This window comes from Neolamprologus multifasciatus, chromosome 7 (assembly GCF_963576455.1).
Source record: "Neolamprologus multifasciatus chromosome 7, fNeoMul1.2, whole genome shotgun sequence".
NCBI lineage: Eukaryota > Metazoa > Chordata > Actinopteri > Cichliformes > Cichlidae > Neolamprologus > Neolamprologus multifasciatus.
In genome coordinates, this window is record NC_140445.1 from 21,460,692 (window position 1) to 21,487,040 (window position 26,349).

Sequence of the window (26,349 nt, forward strand, 5' to 3'; positions counted from 1 at the left end):
TTCGAATTAATTAATTAGTAATAAATTAAAACTTTAAAACGTCCATGAGCATTATGCACAGAGCCGTCACAGCAGGTCAGCCTTTATCTGAAAACCACTATACTAGCTACTTTATAGGAAAAATATCCACTGATTTTATGTATATGAATAACTCAAAAGCAAACACAATTGTGAAGGAAGCAATGCACTCTCCAACCATAGTAATGTGCACAAAGAGCTACGCACAAACTTCCATGAAAATGCATCATGCGAGCAGCATTTGTCTCTACATTAGTTGTGCAATTAAAAATGGAGAAACTTTGATTTGTCATTTCCATTATTTATTGGCCTGTCGTGCTGGATGTGCATTTAGGTCTCAGATAACAATATAACTCATAACTCATTAAAGAATTGTTATTAATTATAAAGTAGACTGCTGTATGCAGACAGCACTCCTATAAACCGTTTAAAAGAATTTAATTTATATATGAAATTGAAAATTCTCACATTTTCTTTTGACATGGCATTACAAAAATGCTCACTGCCCATTTTAGCACAATCACAAAAGTATTAATCCCTGGTCAGTATTTCCTCTCTCTGTCTCATTATATTGTTTCATTCTGACAGCCAAGCTCAAATTAGTCTAACGTAATTAACATAAAACATGACTGCTATTAAAACGGGAATAAAGTGTTATTGGAGGAAAGTTGAAATTTCATTACAATCAGCTTATACTTCAAATATGGCAGTGTGATTATTGCTAGTTATATCAGTTGATATTCAAATGATCTCTGATTCTGCCAAGTATTTTTGCAAGGAGATGAAACATTGTTTAAATAATAAAAAATATAGAATTAATTTAACTGACATGCTAATTTGAGCCACAACTTGAAAGAAGAAAAAGAAATATAATAATAATAATTTAAAAAAAGAAAAAACCCTCCCCATCCGTATACTATGATTAGTTTAACTTTGGCAATCAAACAGTTCATCATGTATTTAACTGGAAAAGATTAGGCCCATTAAATTTTCCCTGCTCTTTTATGATGTGTTATTGTGTAATAAACCATGAAGGGAGGGGAAATTTTTGCATAGAGTAGCACTTAATAGCACACTGTTGCTCCACGGCCAGGGGCCAGAGTTCTTAAATGCAATTACTGATGAAAATCTTTTTTTTTTTCTTATCGGAAACCGCAAGGCATAATTTCAGTGTCAAATAGATATTTTCATTCAAAAGCACAAGGAGAAAATGAATAATTTTTAATGTCCAAATTTTTTTCCCCCACTTTTAATTTAACAGTATTTAAGTATTAAACTGGGTTAGTAATGCTATAGCATGCATGTGTTATGTATATGCTTCCCAATGAGAGGCAGGTTTCTGGCTGGTGCTTTTAGATGAACTTTTCCTATTGATTCTTTTGCTTTTATTGTGTATTGTTTGTGACATATTTACAGAACAACATTATATGTAATAATAAGATTTGTGTGATGACAAAAGCAGTGGTCTAACTGAAAGTTTCTTCTGGTAATAGCTGCCACCATTGGTCAAAGGGAGATGTTGATCTTGCACGTTAGTGGATGAGTGTCATAACAAGTCATAAAGTTGCCTCTAACCCTGTCAGAAATTATAATGACAGCTATTACATAACTGGAGAAAGTGTTAATAAAAACCAAAACCAAAAAACAGTCTATGTATGAAGAGGCAGAATGTGCATGTTTTCCTAAGAACAAAGAAAAAAAAATCCAGACATAAAGGGGGCGCAAAGCTAAGAAAGAGCAGAAAATAAATATACACCATGTCACAGTGAAGTGACAATGACAAGGGCACTGTCTTATTTGTTCCGTACAAGACAATTAACCTAACTCTATGACATCTTCTTGTACCGCTAAAATAGACTTTGTCATGTAACAACTCTCTTTCTCTGCATCTCCTTCCCCCTCTTCCCTCTGCTCTTCTCTCCCATCAGGTCTCCACATAATGGAGCGAGAATGAACAGAGAGCGGCTTAAAAAAAAGCATGAACTGGAGGTTTATTGAGGTCATCTGCTTCCTGTTTATATGGGACCATATAACAGTTCAGTCTTCCCGCCAGGATCCGTTGGCCACTGAACAACATGTCACCAAGCAATATGACTGGCTCATCTCTGACCGCGGACCTTTCCACCACTCTCGGAGTTATCTGTCCTTTGTGGAAAGATTCCGCCAAGGATTTACGACTAGATATAAAATTTATAGGTGAGTTCACTTTCAGCCTGTGTACTGATGCCACTCATGCTTTTTAGGGGAATATCTTTTTTATGGCTTTGCTATTTTCAGATTTTGAGATTTTAGTTGCAAAAAGCTGAACTCTGTACATCTTTAACCCATTAAGTGTACTTTTTTATATTTAGATGCAGCCACTCTCACCCCCGTGAAATTGTTTTATTATATTAATGAAGTGTGGATAAGACTCCTTGCTTTAGCTTGCTACTGTAGACCAATACACTGTAGACAACAGAGTAGGTTTTTAATGTTGAAGCAGTATTCCTAAAATGACTTTAGTGCTAAGACACCAAAAAAGGCAAGATAATGGAGTCAGTCAGCTATCAGTTTCTGGTGAATTTTAATTTTAATTTTCAATGTAATTTATTTAAATTTTATTTACATACCACTGAATCACAGCAACAGTTGTCTCAAGGGGCTTTATATTGACCCTACAATAACATAGGCAAAACTTGGCATTTACATCCAGTCTGTTTGTCCTGTCATCCTCCTTTCACCGCAAACCGAATGCAGTATATGATTGGCCGTCCCTGAGCAAGATCCTAGCAGAAGCTTCTTCCTGTTAAAAGGGAGTTTTTCCTTCCCGTCATCACCAAGTTTTTGCTGACAGGGGGTTATCTGAATGTGGTTTTTTTTCTATAATATATTTAGGTCTTTGCGTTAAGAAATAAAGGGTCATGAGGTTACTGTTGAATTGAATTGAATTGAATCACATGGTGATTAATTGTGATAAATCATTAGAAATTGTAAATTTGTTGTCATCTACATATATAGGAATACCAACTGGGTTGGAATTGATATTTTAAAATTAGTCCGTCAACATACTGCAAAACGTTTCCTAAAATTAGTTTATTTATCATTAAGTCAATTTTTGGGGTCTGTGGGATAAAAAGAAAAAATGCAGCCACATATACCTAGAAACTTCAAGGACGTTATTTTGACCCCACAGAAATTCATTTAAAACAGCAATTGTGGCATGCCAAACTGCTTGGCAACATAGATTGCTTACTCGTACACTTACAAGACTGTGTGAAGTGTATATCAAGAGAAAAGAAGAATAATTACTGCAGGGCAAAACAGGTCACCAATGGGATGTTGAGCTGGGTCAGAGTGGGGGAGCGCGTGACGGTACACATGGAGAACCGGGCAAGTTACCGGCTGTGCAGAGCAGCAGGGGAACTGTAGCTGAACTGAGCAGAGAGTCCAGAGTGTGGAGTACTAATCCTAGGAAATAAAGAGTGAAATCCAGAGCAGAGCAGCCGAATCGGATGGGTTTCAGCCTGATGAGCCTGGCTGAGGAGGGGTGTGGATTGAGCAGTGTGGACAGTGGATGACAGAGATGCAGGTCAGGTAAAGTAGAGGCAGATGTGAATGGTGTGATAAACTTTGACTGCTGTACTTTTACAGTAACTCTGTGATTATTTTTTAAATGTAGGCAATGGCTGGTTCAGTCTGTTTCACAGTGAGCGCTTTTTTTAAATTTTAATGTAACTAATACCACCTGTTTCGCAAAAATAATCTTTTAGGTTTTCCATACTGTTCATCTGCAATAGTGAAATTATTGTGTGATGTTGTGAGCCATTTCTATTAGTTAATTGAAATACAAATTTTTAACTTTTCTATTTTTTATTGTAGTTTCATTTCAGTTGAGACAGACAGAACATCAACCAAAAACCCAGACAGAACGCTCCATAAACATTATGAATAGATTGGCATGTCATTGAGTGAAGTAAGTATTTGAGCCCCTTCAAACCAGACAGATTTCTGGCTCCAACGGATTGGTCGTGTGCCCGTGTGATAAACAGATCACAAAGAATCAGTCAAATACAGATACTCATGATCTTGATTCATAACTCATTATGTCCATAAAAGAAAACCTGTCAACAGATTCACTTTCTTACATTACAACCTCTCCACCACCATGGGAAAGACCAAAGAGCAGTCAAAGGATGTCGGAGACAAGACTGTAATGTGCTCAAAGACAGCAAAAAGCTTGTTGAGAATTAGAAATAAAATGACTGTCAGTCACCTTCATTCTGGAGCTCCATTCAAGATCTTGCTTTGTGGGGTGAGGATGATCATGAGAATGTGAGAAAGGTGTTGGATTATCCCAGAACTACATAACACATAACAGCATAATTAGTTGAAATCTTGCAAAGTCCACAAGGTCCCTCTGCTCAAGAAGGCACATGTACAGGCCTGTCTTATGCTTGCCAGTGAACATCTAAATGATTCAGAAAAGGGCTGGGATAAAATGGTGCAGTCAGATGAAACCAAAACTGAGCTCTTTTGCTTCAACTTGAACCGCCATGTTGGGAGGAAGAGACATGCTTAATTTGACCCAAAGAATACTATCCTTCACAGTCAAGCACAAATGTGGAAACCTTATGCTGTTTTTCTTATAAGGGTATAGGACAACTTTATTGCATTGAGAAGCCAATGGATGGGGCCATCTACCATAAAATCCTGGATGACAAACCTATTTCTCTCAGCCAGAACACAAAAGGAGGGTGTGAAAGCTTGAAGTTGACAAGGGGCAGCCAAAAAGCTAAAGGGAGAGTTTTGAGAGTATCAAAAAGAGATATGTGCAAACCTGGTGACAAACTATAAGAAATGGCTTACTGCTTTGCTTGCCAGCAAGGGTTTCTCCAAAAAGTACTAAGCTATGTTTTGCTTAAAGACCAAATACTTATTTCACTAAATAACGTGCAAATCAATTCATAATTTTTATGTAATGTGCTTTTTCTGGATTTGTGGTTGATATTTTGCCTCTCACTAGTAAAGTGAAACTGCCATAAAAATTGGAGACTGTTCATGTCTTTGTAAGTGGGCAAACTAACAAATTCAGTAGGGGAATAATGAATCATTTTCCCCATTATATTTACTCAAATCTTATTCATAATTAGAGAAATACCAGCTCAATTTCTTCAACGTCTTGTTTAACTGCAAAAATATTTAACTGCAAAATAACATAGGTGCTTGGCAAGCTTGCTTTAAATATACAATAGTATACAACTAGTTGGCAGCCAGATTAGTCGAGTCCTCTATTGCAAAGACTTATGTCACAGATGAGCTGGACTCATCAATTGTCTGATAGATCTGTCTTTGTTTATGAATTAGATGGTCATTATTTGCTGCATTTGCGTTTGGAGACAAGATGCCTCAGACAAAGGTGACTTGGGCAATCACCTTGCGATCAAAAGCAATCACCCAGAAATTAAGGGTGTTGCACACTTAACCTCGTGGCGAGGGTACAGCGTGGACTTGTTGCCAATCTGTCCCAAGACCTCAGCAATTCCAGCAATTCTGTAAACAACCACTAATTTTTCAAACTCTCACGAATGTTAATATCCTATTTTTATTCTAGTTTGACTGAGCAATTAGGCCCACAAAAATGTATTATTCACTCAATTTAATGAAACTCATTGCACTGCAGTTCACTTTGATTCAGCCCAGTTCAAATCCGTTCAGTTCAATTAAATATTAATTTTGCACCACTTACTTATTTATGCCCAAATCATAGAGTTTGACATTCATTGGTTGCAACATAATCCATAACATGCAACATACATTCTGTCGCTTTACATCACCAGCCTCCTCAGTGCTCACACGAAGAAGCAAAAGTACAAAATTTGGATGGCTTAAATCTATCTTTCTCAGAATGATGTGCTTTGATTTCCAATCATCCCCCTACAGTCTGCTAAGTTGGAATTATAGAAAGACTGCAAACAGAGTAAGAGAATCATTTGCCTCATTCTTTGGCAGTTCTTTCACAGACTTGCTTGTCTCGCTTTCCTTCGTCTCACTTGGTAACTTGCCACAGCCCTTGGTCCCCACTGACTTTCACTCCTTGATATTGTCACATGAACGGTAAACAATGCATTTGCATAATGTGTAACTTGACAGAGCAGGATGTTGCACAGAGACATGAATCTCAGAGGCAAAACTTCAGAAGCTGCTTTCCGCAGACACTGTACAGCCGTCGAGTCCTGTCTGTGATGCTGCAGTGATTTATTAAAACAGAGTGTGTGTATGTATGTCAGGTGCTTCTGGGACTATTGGTGGGCCCAGGTGGTTCCTGTTGTTTTTCACACTTAACAAACCATTAGTGGCATCAAATTCAGCCATGAGTTCTAGATATCCCCTTCATCATGACAAGTCAATTAAACCTAAAGTATGAAAAAAGGATGTGTTTCTCATTAAAACAATCAACCATCCATACCTATACGAGGCATCTGTAAACAATTCAAACTTTGATAGATCTTTTTTTATTTCCGTCTGACATTTAAATGATCTTGTGCTGTCTATTAGTGTACAAAAATGAGAAATACTTCTAGGCACAGCATATACATTTTGCAAAAAACAAACAAACAAACAACGTATTTAAGGGGAATGCATGAAATTGTCGCCAAAGGTCAAGAGCTTTTAATCATTCCAACCTCAACCTTCAGATAATTTCAGTGATTAGCGCATCTTCAACCAGGAAGGTGGAGTGACATCGACTGATGTAGTGTTTGTTTGGAATGAAATCATACATAGCCTTGGTCCTGCTTGGCACATGATTGCCCAGGCGTGCTCTGCTCTAACAACCAATGAGGACTGAATCGCTTTGTAAATTTCCCCGGGGACTTTCTCTGCCTCAACAATTTAGTGGTGGAAAGTGGTTGAATCAGATTTGGGGAGAGACAAAGCATCCATTCCTTTCAGGTTCACTTATCAAGAGAGATTACCCCGGAGGCACGCGGTGTGGACAATGCCAACCTGATCAGCAACAAACAAATCTCCCCCATCTTTAATAACATGGGCAGTGTGCCTAATTTGAAGGATAAACACGGAATTAGAAGGTTCCAGCCCTGCGTCTAGTGCTCTGAAAAGGTCATTGCCGCTTCAAGGGGAGAGACACGCACACCGGAAGGCACCAATTATCCGCTCCCTCTAGACTTATGTGTCTTAAAGAAATTATTGGAGTGTTCTTTGTATGAGTAATTGTCGCCACTCTCTCCCTGCTGATTGCAGTCTTTAAACAGAATCTTACTCTTTGTCATATATATTTCCTTTATTGTATTTTGGTCAAAAAAGCCACTTTAACTGCTGGCTGCATACAGTTTTTTATATCAGAGCTCAGCTGAATAAGGTGTTAGTGGTGAAATTCGATGGCCTGTTTTGCTCACACTAGCATCACTCGTGCTCCTGCTTGTACTCTATTATAGGGTCGAATGTGTTTCAGATGATGCGTGTTCTCTGTCTGGTCTTTGTTCGCAGAGCTCAATCTCAGGTTCTTGCGTGTTTGGGGGAAAAAAATCCAATATAAATGCAAATCTGGTAGCCATTAATGCATTTTAAAGGCTTCAAATCAGCATTGCACTGTAATCAAAGAAGCAGGATGAGGGTTGTTATTTAGAATAAAAAATATTTATTAAAATGCATGGCTCTCATAGATTGTACTCTGAAAAGCTGTGCAGGATGAATAGAGAGGTCTGATAGAGCTTCTCTTGTCACTAAGTCAGAGCTCAGCAACCCTCAAAATGTATCCAAGGATCCGATCTAAATCCTGCAGTGACCTGCGAAAATATTATGCTAAATTAAATTAAAATCTCATAACAAAGGAAGTTCAATTTTTGGACTTTGTTTCAAAAATGTTGAACACAAGTATTATAACTTATTTCACAAAGGAAATTTAGATTTTCTTTGTTGCACTCCTCTGTTGTACTCTGTCTCTATACTGACTTAGTAAAGCCTTTTGAAAAAAAAAAAACCACTATAAAATCCACTTTCACTGTACTTTTGTCCCTTCCAGCCCTACATCTGTCTCATCATCATCGGTCAAAGCTCTATTTAAGAAATGTCCTGCTCAGTCAGATTGAATCTTAATCAAACTTGCTTTCGGCTGCCTACAAAGTCTGTGCAATACCCTATTGAGTCAGTGTCTAAAGAATTTACAGCTTGTTGGTGGGCACCTAAATCAGTAGTGAGAATGCCTCTGAAGCACAATATCTCCTGTTGTGAGCTACATGTGAAAAGGGCAACTTCAAACAGTGTCCTGACCTGATTTTTTCGACATTGTCCAAAGTTGTGTGCTTAGGTTCATGTAAAAACATGAAAGTATTTGCCTCTTATTGCAAGTGTTTTTCCTTTGTTCCTTAATTCATGAGATTCTTGACTGTTAAGATAATCCAGCAGTAAAAGCTGCTTGTAAATCTGGACATCTGGACAAACCATCAGCATCTGGTAGACGTAGCAATTCTTCTCTTTTCCTTACCTGTGGCAGCAGGAGCTCAATGGCAATAATTTCCCAGAGATCCTCATGCTTTCCAAGTTGGAAATTTGGTTTGGAGAACTACTTGCGCCAAAGTGTCATAGCTACATGTGTGATTTCCTCACCGAGTCTCATTTCCCTTTTAGCGACTCATTACACATATTTTGACTGTTCCGAGACAATATTACGTGCTGTGCACTCCAAATGGCATTATTATTTTCAATGCTTTGTTTTTGTTACGCAGCTGCAGCACTCTCATGTTACTGTGGCAATTAGACAAACACACATCTCCACAGTGAGTCTGCAACAACACTTTGACTACAAGGTCGTACAGAAATATGACAAAATTTCCCACTAAAGCATTTGTTCATCATACTGTATGAAACTCTTTCTACAAAAGCAGATAAATACTTTGAGGAATCTCAGAGAGCTGAGTGCTGAGTGAAAAAAAAAGTTATTGAATTATACGAGGTCTAATGTCAGGTCACTAATGGTTTACTAATCCTAGCTAATAACAAAAGGATACACATTTAATGATATGAGTAGCTTGGAGCTCAACTGTGTTATCATTAAATATCATGTATTTCACCATACCAAACATAACAACTAAAACGAATTTGCACTGAGCCATGATCACCATCATAGCTTGTTTTTGTTTGGCTTTTTTCCTTCTTTTTTTGAAGTTTATGTTCCCCAGTTTGGCTAGTTTGATTTAGGGTTTGCAACCACGATAGGCTTTTATTTAATTAAATTTACCAGGAATACTTCTCAAAGGAAATTTCCTTCATGGTGTTAATTATTCCTAAATGTAATCACTTTTTAGACGACCACTTGATCAGCACTAAAATGAATAATCTGCTATTCTAATTTGCATGTGCAAACTCATTTTCCTCCGTTTCTAAAATTAAACAATTCATCAAACAGAAAGCTCTGAATCTCGGACCACACTCCCACCCCTACGTTTTTTTTTTTTTCAATTGCAATATCTTAACATCTGTACATTTTAAAAGAAAAACTTAACTCATACATCAAGACTGAATATTTAAATGTGCTGATATGTACCTCATTTGTTTTTTAAAAATATATAAAGGTGTTACATTTGTCCGACTCAGGTTTCAAATTAGTTTGGATGAGCCATCTGTAATTCGATAGAGTGAGCAAAGGAGGATTTGATGTAGTCGGCAGATTTGCTGAGAGAGGCTGCAGAAATGTTTAATTCAGCATGCTGTAGCCAAAGGAAGTGATGGAGGGAGGCAGACGGGAAGTCAGGAAGGATGAAACAGACTGAAGAAAGAGGACAGAGACATTGAGGGGTCTGGATTGCCATTAGGCAGGGAGACAGGAAGGTGCTAAAAGTGTGTGATAAAGAAAATGTATATAAGTGTTAGAGACACTGAAGGGGATCCGCTGAGTTCAGCATCAAAACAAGGAAGAGGGGAGCAGACAGGTAAACTGGCAGTGAGGTCATAGTCAAGGTGAGGATGAACACAGACACACTGGAGTGGTTCAGATGACTCACAAATACCATGAAGCAAAGTGCAGCACTGAAAAAACAAAAACAAAAAAACCCAACAACAACCAAAGCCTGCATTATTAACACATTCTCTGCATCTAATCATGTTTCTACTTAGAAAATGATGGGTTTTTCATCTGCCAACATTTTTTAAACTTACATTCACTTAGACACAGATTCTGTGGACCAGGAGAAAATTGCGTCGAGTTTCGGCTATCTCTATTCATCCATGCACTTCTCTACCAATACACGTACACTTTTTTCATGTAACTGCTACTCATTTATTGTTTTTAGCTGTGAGGCAGTGACAGAGACCGTCTAATAATGACAGACTGTGTGCGCAGACAGAATGAATGTAATGAGAAAACATAATAAGATAAATAACAATGCCACCTGCAATATGAAGCAAAGAGAGAGCTTAGTGTTGTTTTTTTCTGTTAATCAACAATTGAACAGCACTATATTGCACCTTTGCAGTATTATTGTGTACAGTCTGAAGCCGTATGTCACCTGTTCTATTGTATTGTCATTGAGCAGAACACAGTAAAAGTGCATCCAGGTGGCCTCAAGGTTTAAGATGCTGACCATGTAATTGCAATGTCCCCAAGTCCAGCCATGGATTCCACTTGCAAGTCATCTCTCACTTTCTGACAGCTCTCCACAGTTGGCTGCCTACGTTAAAAAAAAAAAAAAAAAATCACAGATAAATGCTGTAATGTATATATAAATATTTCACATTTCCTAGTGATGCTTTAGTGATTGAGCAAATTAGATGACTCACGAACATGTTGTCACCAAAAGGATTTTGGCTGCCTTCTCGTGCTTTGGCAGCATACACGAATTCCCATTTGCTGACTGAAGCAGTAACGACTTCCAGCACTTGGATTTCGAGCACTCGTCTCAGCCAATCAGGCAAGCTGAAAATCCAGCACTGCTAAAATCTCTCGAGTTGCCATTATCACTGTTGTGCATCGATGAGCAATTATTTTCTTTTTAAAACTTCTTTTGAAAAACTTTTATGTGACAGACACACTGGAAGCGTTGTTTACTGTGGGGCACAGAAAATATCAGTTTAACTTTAATCTGTCTTTATTCCCTCTACTCTAATCTGTTTCTTTTATACACACTTGGAAGACACAAACACGCACATACACACACAACACAAAGTCATCTTGGGGCTATTGCAATTACAATCACTGGAGTACTGCAGAAACTGGGCGTTGATCTGCATTTTTCAGCTTTATATAGGTTTGGGAAAATCAACAGGAGCTGATCTGGGGAGGGACTTTATGCCACTTTCCTTCTCCAACCTAGTGGTAAAAAGCCCCCGCTGTGGGATGACTTAATTACTGGCTAGGAAGGGATGGTAATTAGAGGGGAAACAGGAGGCTAGAAGAAACTGTCAGGGTTAAGTACTGACTAATTCACTGTGTGGGACGCCTGTGCCCCTCTCCCTTGAGACTGGCAATATAACATCAACAGGCAGCAACAAGCACTGAAGACGAGATAACAGCGCAACCATGCATCGAATGACTATTTTTCTGATATAGTGATCCACGCTGCCTAGTCACACTAGATGCTCAAAGAAAGCTGTTCACTTAATACAAGTTCCAGGACACAAACTCTGGGGAGTGGATTTCAGTTTTATAGGACACGGCCCACTATTGCTGACTGTAAGATTCATAAACTTCATAAACTTAAAGTATTCACCAACTGCATTTTGAAACATTTCATTTGTGTTTTAAGAATTTAAAATCCAATTATATATATGTAACAGAGCAAACATGGATAGCACAATCAAGCTAAGATAGAAATGTTAGTCAAATATAAAGTCTACAAAGAGCCTTCAACATACAGAGAAAAGCTCTAAAGCTCTAATCAAGCAAACGAACAGAAAACATTTGTGTGGATGTGTACAGAGACAGTAGTTTATTTCTACGGTAGTTTGTTTCTATTGAGTGAACCGGAATTTGACTCAGTTAAATAATATTTTGGTATCGTCATTGTATCTTTGCATTTTTCAAATGCTAGAATGAATTCAAGATTATTTGCCATTTATCTTGCAAATAATAGTTCTAATCAACAATAATCGCAGGCAAAATTACTCACTTAACAAACAATACTGTATGATAAAGTCTGAATATCTAAAATACACAACCTCAATATGTTCCAGTGCACAGCATCGCCTCTCTAAAACACCTCATCAGAGGTGTCTTTCCTCTGCTACCCTCTGTCCTGTAGTCAGCACACAGCTTTGGTGGGGGTTTTTTTTTTCCCTTTTTTTTGTGACCTACGCAAACACAAAAAAAGGTTTATTCTCAGCCTCCTGCAGAACATCTGAGTCAGTTCACTTGCAGCAAAACACTGAATCTGTTGGGCTTGTTATCTGGGCTGCCTTAGAAATGTAGCATCACAGGTTTTTCTTATACTGTGTGTTACATGTCTAAAATTATTTTCAAGTGGGTTTTTATTTGCTACCTACTGCAATATTGTGTCAGTTTGCATGGTGATCCAGGGGATACACCACCAGTGGACGCATGTACTCGATTTATTTTTAAAGTAGCCGTTTTGCAAGTTGGATTCATGATCATTCAAAGACTGGATATACTGCTGGGAAATGAAACTGTCTGTTTAGATATTGTCAGCACTTAGTCTTTATATTATTTCTTATATTAAAATGCTCCTAATGTTGTAACATTCAGCCTATTTTTTATAATCAGTAGAAAACATAAATACCTTCAGATTTTCTCTGTCGTTTGTAGATAAAACCGTACACGCTGTTTGTCGTTAGAGAGTCTAAATATTAAGCTGACCTAAGGGAAATCAGTTAATTTCATGCATTTATTGAGGTGCTGAAGCATCTGTGCACAGGGAAAGCATGTTGTTGTACATATTCTTCACAAATATAAAACCAAAGCCAATTTGCTTTAAAGAATAGTTCTTTTACTAAAATGTGTGTGTAAGGGAAGTTTTAGAAGGAGGACACCGAGTTAGATAACCTGACAACCTCTGGAAGGTTGTTTTCATCTCTTGGGGCTCACATAGCAAAGGCCTGATAAGTGGGTTTAACAAGTAATGACATGTTTCTCATTTTCAGACTTGAAGCAGTGAAGCAGGAATGATATTAAAGACTACTGACAAGCGCATGCTTGTGACATGATATCTAGCTGAAGTATGATTTCAAAGCGCAGGAGAAAAGTACTTTTAACTGGAGGTCAAGTGTCTAAAAAAGGACACAGAGATGACACAGAAGAATTAATTCCTGCATGTTGTTTTGTCACTATAAAACCTATGATCTATTTTGTTTATCTGTTTCCCCCCTTGGTTTGTCAACCTACGTGATATTAAATGCTAAATGCTGGTGATATTAATTCAAAGTTATTTTATTTTTAGAGCTGTAATAGTGGCCAAAGTGCTTAAAAAATATCCTGAAACATCTTATTTGCCTCAAAATTCGTCACAGTTTTATTTGCAGTTCTCATAAAGGCGACAGTTTATCACTTATTTATATCACTGCAAGACAAAATCTAAACCGTATTCAAATTGGTCTCAAATTCTTCATTCATACGGCAATTTCGATGGAATAAGGAAGGTAAATTGCAATATTTTTTTCCAGCAGGTAAAAAAGATCATTGGGATTACAGAAATGAATTAGCTTAGTAATTTTATCCATTACACTCTTAACAAATGCAGTCCACAAAAACCATCAACATAATGCTTTTATTTTTTTAATTTGAGCTGTGACTGACAGTTAATATGGGGTCAGCTGAGTTCAGCAGTAAATGGATATGATACAGTAAGCGGCATCTAACAATACCAGCTGATTCTTTTTACTGCATGAATGTTTTGACCTTTGAAGGTTTTCATTACGTGTAGAGTGGGGGAGCATTGTTTGTCACTGTTTACAGGATAGAGCAGATGATGAAGTGTTTTATTATCTGCATACAAAGGGACTTTATATGTCAAACAAACACGCAAACAAAGGATAGCAATCTAGAAAATGTGTTTATAAGACTATGAAGATATTTAGAGATTCTATATGGCTTTAATTTCTGTGCAAGCGCTCTCTCTCATCCAGTTGTATGCTGCGTGAGCTAGTAATAATTTCCATTTCTTCCCTGCCCACACATTGAGACTAGTTCATCAGCAGTACTTCTCACATTACACAGTTAATTAGATTCAAACACATGCTCATGTCACTCACCCATGCATTCGCTTCTGGCACAATGTCCCATCAAATTCTTGAGATTAAAGCGAATTAAGAGATTGTTTTTGATTAGATCAATTTTCATTTCATTGCCTCATCACAATTACAAAGTGTACTAACAAAGCTATTATACCAGCAATCATATTCCATTTAGACAATCATGTTCCATTTGCTGATATGCTCTAATTAATAGTTATTAACAGAGAAGCTTACATGTGAATATGGAGATGGAATTTAGGTATTATGGCATAGCCCTCGAAAGCTTGTATTTATTTATTTATTTATTTTTGTCTTTCAGTAAATAAAGAGTATGATTTCATAGCTTCGAAACTTATTTCTATGAAAAAACAACTAAAAATAACTTTTGTATACATTCTCACTATGCTGCCACTGAACAGATTTCATTGCATTAACTGTTATTGTGGTTACAAGTTAATTCAATTTATAGTTTTTTTCCCCCCCTTACTTTAACCCAAACTATTGAGATTCTTTTCTAGGGTCAGCCCATTATTCTGCAGACACCGAAGTGAATAAAATCATGACCGAGTCAAATGATTTTCTGAGAGGCTTTATTCCAACAGCCGCAGATTCACTGGAAAGAATGGATGAAAAATCATTTCCACAATCATGTAAGAATGATTGAGAAAAACACATGTATTTCATTATCCTCCCTTTCTCTGACTTTTCTGTGCAGATTACTGCTGATTTTGCTTTAGAAACAAAACAACAGTGAAACTGAATTATGTTAGCTCGAGCAAAATCTACCCGAAGAAATAAAAAAATCTAATACTGCGTTTCAGTTGCTGGGTGTTGCTCTTGCACATCACAGCTGATATAATTTTCCTTCACAACTGATTATGTACTTTTTCATCTCACTGTCCTCATTACCAGTCAAATACAAACATTTCACACAGATGACGTCTGCAGGAACACGCATGATGTTGCATCTTCAAGCATTCCTCTTTTGGAGACTGAGAATTTTTGGTTTTATTTTACCAAAACATATTCAACCTGCACTGTTGATTTTCCCTACTGTTATTCCGTTAGGATAGCAACAAATTACAACTACTTTAATACTTTTAAAAATAATAATACTTTTTGTATTCAAAACCATAATTACAATACAGCAATAATGTTTTAGAGCTGTACTACAGTACACCACAGCCAGTGAGAGGGCATATACATTCATAGAATAGTACATAAGTACATTTGGATTATCAACCATTGTAACTACCCTAAGAGAAGGTAGAAGACTGACAGTTAATTTTAATTGGTTCACTTTTAACACCTAATTGTATCTAAATCTATCTGCAAGGATAAGTCTCTTGGGTTTCTTATATGAACTCTCTGATGGTATACCACTATTTCCGTATAACTCCTCCAATTTCCCCATACTATTTACTCTATTAAAAAAGAAGGGAAAAATCCAGCCTATGTCTGTACTGAAGAGTAAATAAATAAATCAAGAACAAGCAAACAGCTCTGCATAGTCCTTCACTGTGCACTGGAGCATAGGATTAAGATTTTGTCTATTCTGAATAATTCTCAGTGGTTGAAATTCATGCAGGACTTCAATTGTATCTCTGTCTATTTGATTTATTGCCAAGCTTTGCCTCTTTATTATCGGTAATATCTCCCTACCCCTTCCTCTGCCTCCTTTTTCCCGTATATTCTGTCAAAATGCTACATAATACTTTGGCATCATTGCCCATCAGGGAGCGGAAACATGGAAATCTGAGTTAATGCACTGCTGATGATTAGTGTATTTTGTACCCTAGTTTAGCTGGATCATATAGATAAAACCTATTAGGCACTTCATCTGTCAGAACATTAAACTGCTAAGACACGATTTTCCTTGTCCATTGGTTATCCCACAATTTAAAGACATAGGTTCAGAATGGTAACAGTGTTATACTTTATGGCCGATCTGTTCGGCAGTTCATGTAGGTCTGACCCTGGGACTGCTGCCACAAGTGGCAATGAGTGCGTTGTAAGCACAAAGATTTAGTGAAGTACAGTAAAGAGGCTAGCTTAATGGAGTTAGCCTCTTAGCAAATTCATAACAGAAAAAGGGACACAGACAGCTTTGGGTGAGAACAACCCTGGTGTCCAACCTTTTAGAGGTCAAACTCCAACAATATCAACTCTAAAGTGTGGATCACTGGTTAATCACATGAACTAGACGAATTAAATAAGCCGCAAGCTGTAACTCATGAAAGCCTCTTGTTCAAGTGGTCTTCAAAGAAGACAGTCTCTGAAATATGGACATTCATAAAGCCTGCTGGGCCACATATTGGTCTAGATGTAATAACATTTATCCTATATCACTGAAAAGATATCATATCTGAGTGGATGTGATCATGCAGCACTGTTACTGTGTGAGAACACCACATACAGAATAAAAGAGAATAAGTCAATACTGTGTGGGAAGACAGAATCGCTTCACAAAGTCATTCATGGGGGAATTTCCATTATTGGATCAAAGTCTCCCCCCGTCCTAGCACTTTGCCAGCATTTTCTGTTGAGCCCTCATGGTGCACCACTATCACTCAGCTGAGCATTTCTCTGTAAAGACAGTGTGGCAAAGATTCAATCAACAATGTCTCAGGAATGTTTAATGGGTGTAAAAAAAACAAAAAACAAAGTAGAATGCTATAAAACAAAGTCCCAGTGTGTAGGACAATTTACTCATTAATTTTAATAAGCATTATTCCACTCTCAGTCATTTGGCTCATACTACCAAAACCCCATCATTAAAAAAAAAAAAAAAAGCTACATCAATCATATGGGGTTTCCTTTCTGTTCAGAGTAAGTGTAAACAGGTAAATACATTGCAAGACCTGATAAGATTTCTCACCTCTGTCTCATCACTCTTAATTATGCAAAATTCAAAATGACCCGCCTATGTCAGAGCCTCCTTTTACTGGGAGCACAGATCACTGCTATTTTGTTGGTGTTCTGTTTTTCATTTAATGGTTGTTTTGATAGCTCATTATCAGAGCAGGAGCTCATTTGCATAAACACTGTATTTTTAAAAGTAGTTGTTAAATTCTCATGTAAAACAGTAACTATGCATGCCTTCCAATCCTCAGGAAGCATCTCTTTTTAACGTGCAAAAGTATCTTGATATAACTCATGGGCTCGACTCAAGTTAGACTTTAAGGTCAGTGATTTGATAGACAGCAGTTAATACCTTTGCTTTGATTGGCTGTTAGAAATGGACTGTTACCCCTTGGAGTGATTTGTTTTTATAGCAGTGAATTAGACCTAAATAGGTAATTCAAAATAACGTATCATTTTCAACTGCAAATATGAAGTCATCCCTGACAAACAAAGTAGTGCAACAAACGGCTGAAATTGAAAGGTTCACCCTTTATCAAAGCTTGAAAACAGTCTGTTCCTTCTCACATCAGAAGGAACAAGAACTTGTACAAAACTGCATCAGCAGCCCCAAAATCACACACCTCATTCATGTTGTGTGCGACAAGTACAAAGAAAACAAGTAAATTCTTAAACGGAAAAGTTACGTGTTAAAATAAGATTTTTCTGATGGCTGCTGATTCTGCTGATCATTGCACTCATCAGTAACTTCTGACATCCGTGACCTTTTCCAGTGCCTATTGCATTACTTTCATGTTCGCATCTGAACACTGGATGACAATTATTCATCGTTCAAACACATTTGAATTTCTTTTTTTTTGGTAACCATTCCAGCATGTATCACAAGGCTATAGATAACAATAGCAAAGCAACTGACTCACCAGATATGAAACAAAGCAGCGTGTTAAAGGTGATGTGAGAAACTAGAAACAAGTCCAGAATAAATGTGAGAGGAGGAAATTGCTGTCTGTGGAGGCTTTCAGTAGATATTACAGCAGAAGCAAAGGAGCAAAAGGATTTACAAAATCATGTAAATCTGTATATATGCAGCCACCAGCCACTTTGCTACGTATACTTGCTCAATGCAAGTATCTAATTAGCCAATAACCATTTAGACATGTAGACATGGTTGATATGCCCTGCTGGATTTTCTCACACAAACAAATCTACAATGGTCAGAAAAAGAGAAAATACCCAGTGAGCTGCAGTTCTCTGGGCAGTAATTTCTGTTGATGCTATAGGTAAATGTAGAATGAGTAGATTGCTTCTAGCTGATAGGAAGGCAAAAGTAATTCAAATAACTATTTGTTACAGCCAGGGTATGCAGAAGGGCATCACTGAATACACAACAAATCAAACCTGGAAGCAAAGGAGCTACAGCCACACTGTGCATCACTCCTGTCTTCTTAGGAACATGAAAATGATGCTACAATTCATTCGTACTTATCGAAATTAGACAATAGAAGGTTGCAAATCATTTGCCTGGTCTGATGTGTCTTGATTTGTGCTGCAACATTTAGATGGCAGGGTCAACATGAAAAAATGGACCCCATCAATTGATCCTATCTCGTCACAATAATTCAGGATGCTGGTGGTGGTATATGGTGCTTGTGATATTTTCCTCTCCATTTTGTGCTCTTTAATACTAAGCATTGTTTAAACACCATAGTATTGTTATTGACCATGGCCATCCTTTTACGACCACAGCATAACCATCTCCTTATGGTTGTTTTTGTGGGGTGAACACAGCATACTACAAAGCTCAAATAATCTCTACCTGGTTTCTGGAACATGACAGTGAATTAGCAGTATTCAAATGGCTTCTGTAATCACAAAAACTCAATCTAATAGAGCATATTTGTGTTGTGGTGCAATAGGAGATTTGCATTATGAATCTGCAGCACCTGCGTGATGCTTTCCAGCACTTTGTTCACTGTATACCACAAATTTAGGCATATCTGGAGCCAAGAGGAGATCCAACCTGGTATTAGCAAAGTGATTATAAAGTGATTATAAAGTGGCTGCTGAGTGTAATTTAACAACATTTAGAATATTTTTGTAAAATAAGGAGGTTTTTTGTAGACATGTTTGACTGATTTCTAAATATTCGGAACTCAACAGAATATTTGTTCTATTATTGAGCATATTTGAATAATTACTAAAGATGATTTCAAATGTCTCATTATTCAAACAAATGCTGATATCTGTCATCTACATTGTACCCTTTAAAAATATCAGACAGACAGAGATTGAAGCATCTTTCATGCAGTGATTATTGCTGTTTAATTGCAGCATCAAAGCACTCTAAATATTACATTTTCAAAACAAAATAGACGTGTACTAAATGACACATGTCTTTGATAGAAAGACTTACTACAAATAGAGCTACTCCTAATTTATGATGTAATTCAGTACAATAACCTCAAAAAGCAGCTACAGAAATTACAAAGGGTTGAATCATCACCTCTCTGAAATACTCTGAAAAATCACCATTATAAGCTTCACAACTGTAAACGCTGTATGGATGTACAGGACACTGATTCTCCTTGCTCTCTCATCTGTGTCATATTTGAGGGATTATCACAGCAATGCATTCTTCTGAAAGTACTGATGAAAGACATTCGAGGTATTCCCAGACCTGTACTTTGAGATTCAATTCAATTTCATTTTTTCTGTCTTTTACAGGGTTTGAAATAAAGCCTTAGTTCAGTGGCTGTAAGTATCTAAGAAATGCAATAAAGTAAAATCTGTTAACACATTTTTAAGTAGAAAAAAAAGTTACCTCATATTTCAAGCAACAATATACATCAAACACAACCAAACACATTAACAGTGCTGTTAAATATACTTTACTGTAAAATTATAGTTTTTTAACATCGTAAACACTAATTTAATTACAATTTTCTGATCTGGTACTAACCGGTGTGACTTAATGTGCTAAAAATGTCCTTATTAAACTGGTTGCTTATGTTATAAAGCTTTTATTTCTTAAAGCCCAGAGAACACAAAGTATCAAAAAGAAAAGAAAAAAACAGTCACGCTGTCTCTTGTTTGGTTGTAATTTCTGGTTGAAAGTTAAAAATGAAAGTGATATTAGGCTTAACGGCTTCACTGTTGAAGAGGAGAGGAGAAAAGAGTGGGAAAGTGCTTGTAGACAAAGACAACTTCCAAAAGACCTGCAGTTACGTTCTCGACACTTCTCTCCCAAAACATCTGATGCATTTAGTCCACTAAGCAGCAACTAAACCAACACTGTGCCTAAAATTGTCAAAAAACTCTAAACACTCTTGGGGGGAGTAATTGAAAATCACTTTGAGAAACACAAAAGACAGAAAATATTAGTTGATGTTCTGCAAACAGTAGACTGCCAGTTGGTGTTTGTGAAAGTGAACCAACGATCACAATAACATGAGGAACCTGACAATCTGCCAGTTTAGTCAGCTCAACAATCTGTATGTAAATGTAGTCTTAGTACAACAGCTAGACAGAAATGACTACAGACATGTCAGATGCCATACAATTGCCAGGTGATTTGCATTAAGTGGTAATTATGGACCATGGTTACACATGTGAACATGAAACTGAGTTGGATAAAACAGTAGAGCAGACTTCCAATCCTAGGATATGGCAAATGGTGTTCTCACTCTATTCTGAGTAGGACCACAACAGAGTGAAACTGACTTTCGGCAGTTTTCTTTAGCAATATCCATCCATTTCTGTTGTAACATAAATCTCTAAACAATAGTGTTTGTATTTGTGTTGTTGTAGGCCTGCATTCTCCCAATCATGAAGACTGATGAGATCAACACATAAAACATCACAATTGTCGCAAATCTGCCTAAAAATCCTTGTTCATCATAATGCAAAAGACATCTATAAACACAAAACAAAAGCTGTGGCTTGTTTCTCTTCTATTAAAAAAAATGTATTTTATAAAGTAGCCTAATGTAACGGTGGCGGATGCTAACGTCTGGAATTCCTCATTAGTGGAATACATAAAATAATCCATATGGTGCCACAAACAACTTTTTCCATCAAACAACAAACCCAGTCACTTTCTAAAACACAGAGGAGCAGTTTCCAAACAGACTTCCAAGATTTTGCCCTGTCATTGCCTACTTGTATTAGCGATCATCTTCATTTTTTTGTTGTTCTCATTGTTATGATCTGGCTCAAATTGAAAAGGTTAAACAGAATGCATATTTATCTGACTGTAGGGTCAAGAATTTGGGGCCTTTGCAACCATTTGACATACCCAGCAACGTAAACAGCTGCCTATGAATTATTTATATTTCATTTTAATTGGTGACATTAGTCTGAATATAATAGGCTTTACATATCTACGTGGGCAGGGTTCTTTTAAACACCACAGTACTCTCAGTTGCAACTGTTAAACATCTATAGCCAGTCAAAAATAATATTCTGGCCTCTTTTTATCGTTGCAGTTTAAATCATGTTTGTCAAATGCTGAGGGTCATAGTGCTACCCTTTCTGACAGCATCATATCTATTCCAAATAAAGTTGTTGATAACACTTTTACAGTTGGTGCCGGATTTTTTGTTGTTTCATGATCAGTCAGTATTGTTTGCTTTAATTGAAGATAAAATGACACAGACACATGACACAGTTTTAGATAGCAGAACAGATGCAAATGTGATTTATACCTCACACCGACATAGGTCAAGATGTAAATATAGATGAATGCATTTGACTGTAAAGGCTTTGATCTATAGTATTAGATGAGGGCAAAGGGAAAGAGGAAGCTCGGCATGACAAGCTCTGTGTTTCACTGACAGTCCTACTTTTTGTTGTGTTTTTTCCATGTCATTTATGAGGCTCCAAAGAACATTTTGTGTATGGGCCTTGCCAGTTTCCCACTCAATTAGTTAGATATTTTCAACAAAGATGTGTCTCTCTTTATTCTTTGCTTCCACACTTCTACTTTGAATGTCTGTCATGCTCTCTCAAGGTTTTTTAATCTGGGCTACAGCATCAAAATCAACTAAGTGCCTGTGGTGACACACTGTATGATGGTCTTTTCCTGCCCCTGCGAGAGCTTTAGGGAATATTCAGTGGATGTCAATACAGCCCCCAACTCTAATTGAAGCAGATGACATGCTGCCTGGAACTTGTTATGACATGCCATATTCTCACTTTCCACCACTATGTTTTCAGGGTGCATCATAATAGTCATACCACTTATTGAGTCATTCAAAACATATAAATACTATGTTAACAATTACAGTAAGCACTGCAAATAAATCTTACTTATAAAAGCGTTGTTGTGAAGCCCAACATGCATTGATTTGTAACAATTTAGCCAGCTTTATCATCTTCAAGCACCAGGTTGAAACAAAAATAGGTCTTGCTTGCAAATTTTTGTTAATTTTGGTTATGAGTTATGGTAGCGACCTGACCTCTTTTTTTCTAAAACAACAACACAGGCTGATAAAGGAACAATAATGAACAAACATATATATTAAAAAAAAAAAAAAAAAAACCTAAAAACTAAAGACGCATCTTCATGAAACAACACAAGTCCCCAAGGCTAAAAAGTATGCAATAACCCCTGATATTTCTGCATTTCATTGGTAAAGCTGATAGTCATCTGACAAATAAAAGGATCAGTTCTTCTTCCCCTTTTAGATCCAATTATATTTGTTTCTACATTTCCCAACAGCTGTCTATGTATAGGATAGTTTTGCTGAATTTTGTGGTGTCATTCCATTTTGTAGAGGCTTTATTCATGGCATTTAGTATTGAATTCACAAAGATCAAATGTTAAATGTACCACCTGATGAATCAAACAATATTTAAATATCTCCTGGAAACTGCAAGTTGGGCAAAAACAGGACACAGAAATGCAGCTGCAACATTGTTCTTAACAATCTCTCTCTCCATATGGACAAAGCCATTTTTTTCTAATTTCTGTAAACATTATAGAACATTTAAATGTTTTTTTAACAAATAAAAATACAATACACTTTCATTTTACTGTTCCACAATAAAATCAACTGTGTTCCAGTTAAACACCTTGACTGGATTAACTTACCTCTGTAGGTGAGAGCTAGAAAAGTCAACTTTTCAGAAAAATGGCAGTGAAATAGCACCAATTTTACAGGGAAAAAAGCCATCAGTTATAAAGTTTAATCAGTTGTTTGATTGGTTTGAATTGGTTACTATTAGTTTATGTGAGCATATTTCAGGTTGAACATAGACCAAACATATGAGAAATTAATCTCCTTTATTTTCTTTAGCAAACAGATATAATTGAACTGACTGACTGTTGCTGGACGAAATGTATTCATTCATTAATTCATTCAGTTAAATTTTACTATAATTCTGTGTAAATCTGTTGCACATTGTATTTCCCATCCAGTTGATCATTAAATTATGGTTTTCATATCTATGTGCAATCTCTATACCTTGGCTGTAGCAAGGGCAGACTATATTACAGACAGAACATACTGGACATATCAATATTTCAGGCAAGAAACCCAAACAAATCAATGCTACTTGTGCAACCTTTGGGTTTCCTTTTCTTGCCTCAATGTATGCATTTTTTACTCAAAATATTGGACTTATAGTTTCATTCAATCTAATTGTTATTACATAGATTAAGTATTTGTGGATGTCCATATTATCCCTTATATTTTATCCTTTATTTCATACAGACAGACATAATCTACCCAACCTCCCAAATGAGTTACTTAAACACCATAAAGCAATAATCACATATATCCCTGTCTTCCTTCCATGCAGCTACGATACCATTTATCTCCTCTTAACTTTCTTTGATAGGTCATTAAACCTGGTCTTGGAGCTGTGAAACAAAGCACTGAATCATGTCATGCTGTAGGTTCCATCTTCTGGCATTTCTTATCTGGGGCAGAAAGGCCGAAGCATACATGGCTGCCTTATATAGTTTTATATTAAAATGGATAGTGACCAAACTATGAGAGACATTCTGTGACAATCAACTGACATCTATGACAGAGAGAAAGAAACGAATAACAGACACAGTGAGCGAGCCTGGCAGGCAGTGGAGAGAGATAAAATTTGGTACCACAGTTGCATAACTACAAATAAAAGTTATTTCAGCTTAAAAGTTTGCTCTAGATTTGAGGTACAACAGCAACGTGTACCCCTTAAAGAGCTAAGTCATGGAACAAGAGTGGAAGCTGAATCAGCATGTACTAGCTTTAGTGGTGTGTCCTGTCCTGCCAGATGAGCACTTGTGTCTTTGCTGCGTAAAGGAATTGAAAAGTTCATAAGAAAGACTTCTGCAAATCAGCAGCAAATACCTCTATTTATTTAATTTCTGGCTTTAAGACAATGCATAAAAATATATGGTTAGCAATGCTTTTCAATTAGTTTGAAGCGTTCAAAATGTATAAAAAAAATTGTGCCTTATGAGGACACTGTCAAGATATTACCTGTGAAATGTCTGATACATTACAAATTACATAACAGTCCACTGGCAGAAAAGAAATTGAACTTTAAATGCTAATAAGTGCTGAACAGAGTAGTAAAAATTGCTTCCATCAAGCCAGACACATTGCTGACTACATGTCAGAAAAATCAAACTAAGTGACCGATCAATTGGAGTGGGCCCACATATTCAGGAGGAAAGCTTGTGATTAGGCTATTATAAAGCGTTCTTGTGTAATTTTTATTCATAGCACTTACTTTTTAACTGAATATTCAACAATGCATTTTTCAAATGTGATAACAAAGCTGTATACTATCGTATTCAATCTAAAAAACAAAACAAAACAAAGGCAACATTTTGACATTTTTTTACACACACCTGCCAAATCTGCATGTTTCAAAAACCTGGATTCCTAATATCAAGCTTGTAATATTTTACTTTCTAAGAACAGTTTCTGTCATTTATATTCCATGATTTCATTTGGGAAGTGTCAGAGCCAAGAGTCTAAGGAGCTTGGAAAGGAAAGCAACTGGACTTATTTAATTTTCTTGAAGACATTTCAACTCTCATCCGAGAAGCGTCTTCAGTTCTAAGAGCAATTGGAGGAGAATCCACGATTTTTAAGTCCTATGGGAATGTCCCCAAGGGGGTCGTGGACCCCCTATTGATCCTCTACCTAATCACACGAGCCAAGGTGTGAAAACGGGTGTGGGTTCACTGTGTGAACCCACAGTGAAAACCTAGCCCCCCACCCTATCATGTGATTTCCTGAGGTCAAATGGTCCAGGATGTGAGTGGGCGTTAAAGCGTCTGGGAGTAAAGGCAAAGTCTCTTTCCAAGGTGCTTAGACTACGATGACCTGGATGTCTAAGAACCTTCACAGACATGTTGGACCCAAGAGGTTTTTTGTTTGTTTGTTTGTTGTTGTTTTTTTTTTAAAAAGCTTAGTCATTAGGATCTCGTGAAATTTGGTAATGACCAAATGAGGTGACATTAGTTTTCCCTGCAGGGACTTGCTCTCCAAGATCCAGTGAGAAAGCTGGAAATCCTCATGGGTTTAGGAACAAGTGGAGGCACTGGGACCAAACATGGCCTCATTAGACGTATATTTTCCACCAGAGAGAGACGCTGGATGTCAGACCAATCAAATTATCACGTTGTTTTTAAATAATCTAAGATGAAGTATATGACAAACAAAATCGGTGGCAGAGCTGCTGTTTCTCAGAGATGCACTGAACAGAAAAAAAGGTCATAACTATGTAATGATGTAATCTGTCAAAGCCATATGGACATTTGCAGCATTTGACGATTAGAACACACCGCAGTAATCAAAAAAGTGTTTTTCCTAAATTCTAAATAAACCTCTAGATACACATTCACATAAAAGAAATGTATGCAATGAAAGGATGAAATGATTTTGTATTTACAGAAAGAATGTAAGATGATAATGGCATTTTCTGATTAAAATAGCAATAAACAATCAATTACAGTTAAAAATTACACCAGGAATTCTTGAATAGAGATATTTGTAATGTTTTCGGTGAAATCTTTTCTTGATGTGGGTCTCGATGGATAGAAACAAGCTTCATAAACATTCACACTTATTCTCCATGATCTTTTTACACTGCAAAAACACGAAAACATCAAGGGCAGAATGAGTTGTAGTTAAGTCAGTGTTGCTTTTTTTTGTGCACTGTGTATTTTTATATTTTCTTTCTCGAGAATTAAGTCAGAGCATGATGAAGAGGAAATGACCTTGAGCAGTTTTCAGGAAAACATACTGCATTACAGAGGAACATCGCAGAAAGCTGGTCAGATTA

General features: G+C 36.8%; 1 protein-coding gene and 1 long non-coding RNA gene across 2 annotated transcripts in view; both read left to right on the forward strand.

Annotated features, from left to right (window-relative positions):
- brinp1 (bone morphogenetic protein/retinoic acid inducible neural-specific 1) overlaps nt 1-26,349 on the forward strand; it is a 112,672-nt gene that overhangs the window by 28,904 nt on the left and 57,419 nt on the right. The window contains exon 2 of the mRNA XM_085165276.1: nt 1,947-2,214. Coding sequence (XP_085021402.1) covers nt 1,997-2,214 — 218 coding nt within the window. The 5' untranslated portion in view covers nt 1,947-1,996. The remainder of the gene's footprint in view (nt 1-1,946; nt 2,215-26,349) is intronic.
- Nucleotides 2,221-25,448, forward strand: LOC146514202 (uncharacterized). Its single transcript, XR_014874918.1, has 2 exons — nt 2,221-25,250; nt 25,378-25,448. It is a non-coding gene; the product is annotated as an uncharacterized LOC146514202 (long non-coding RNA).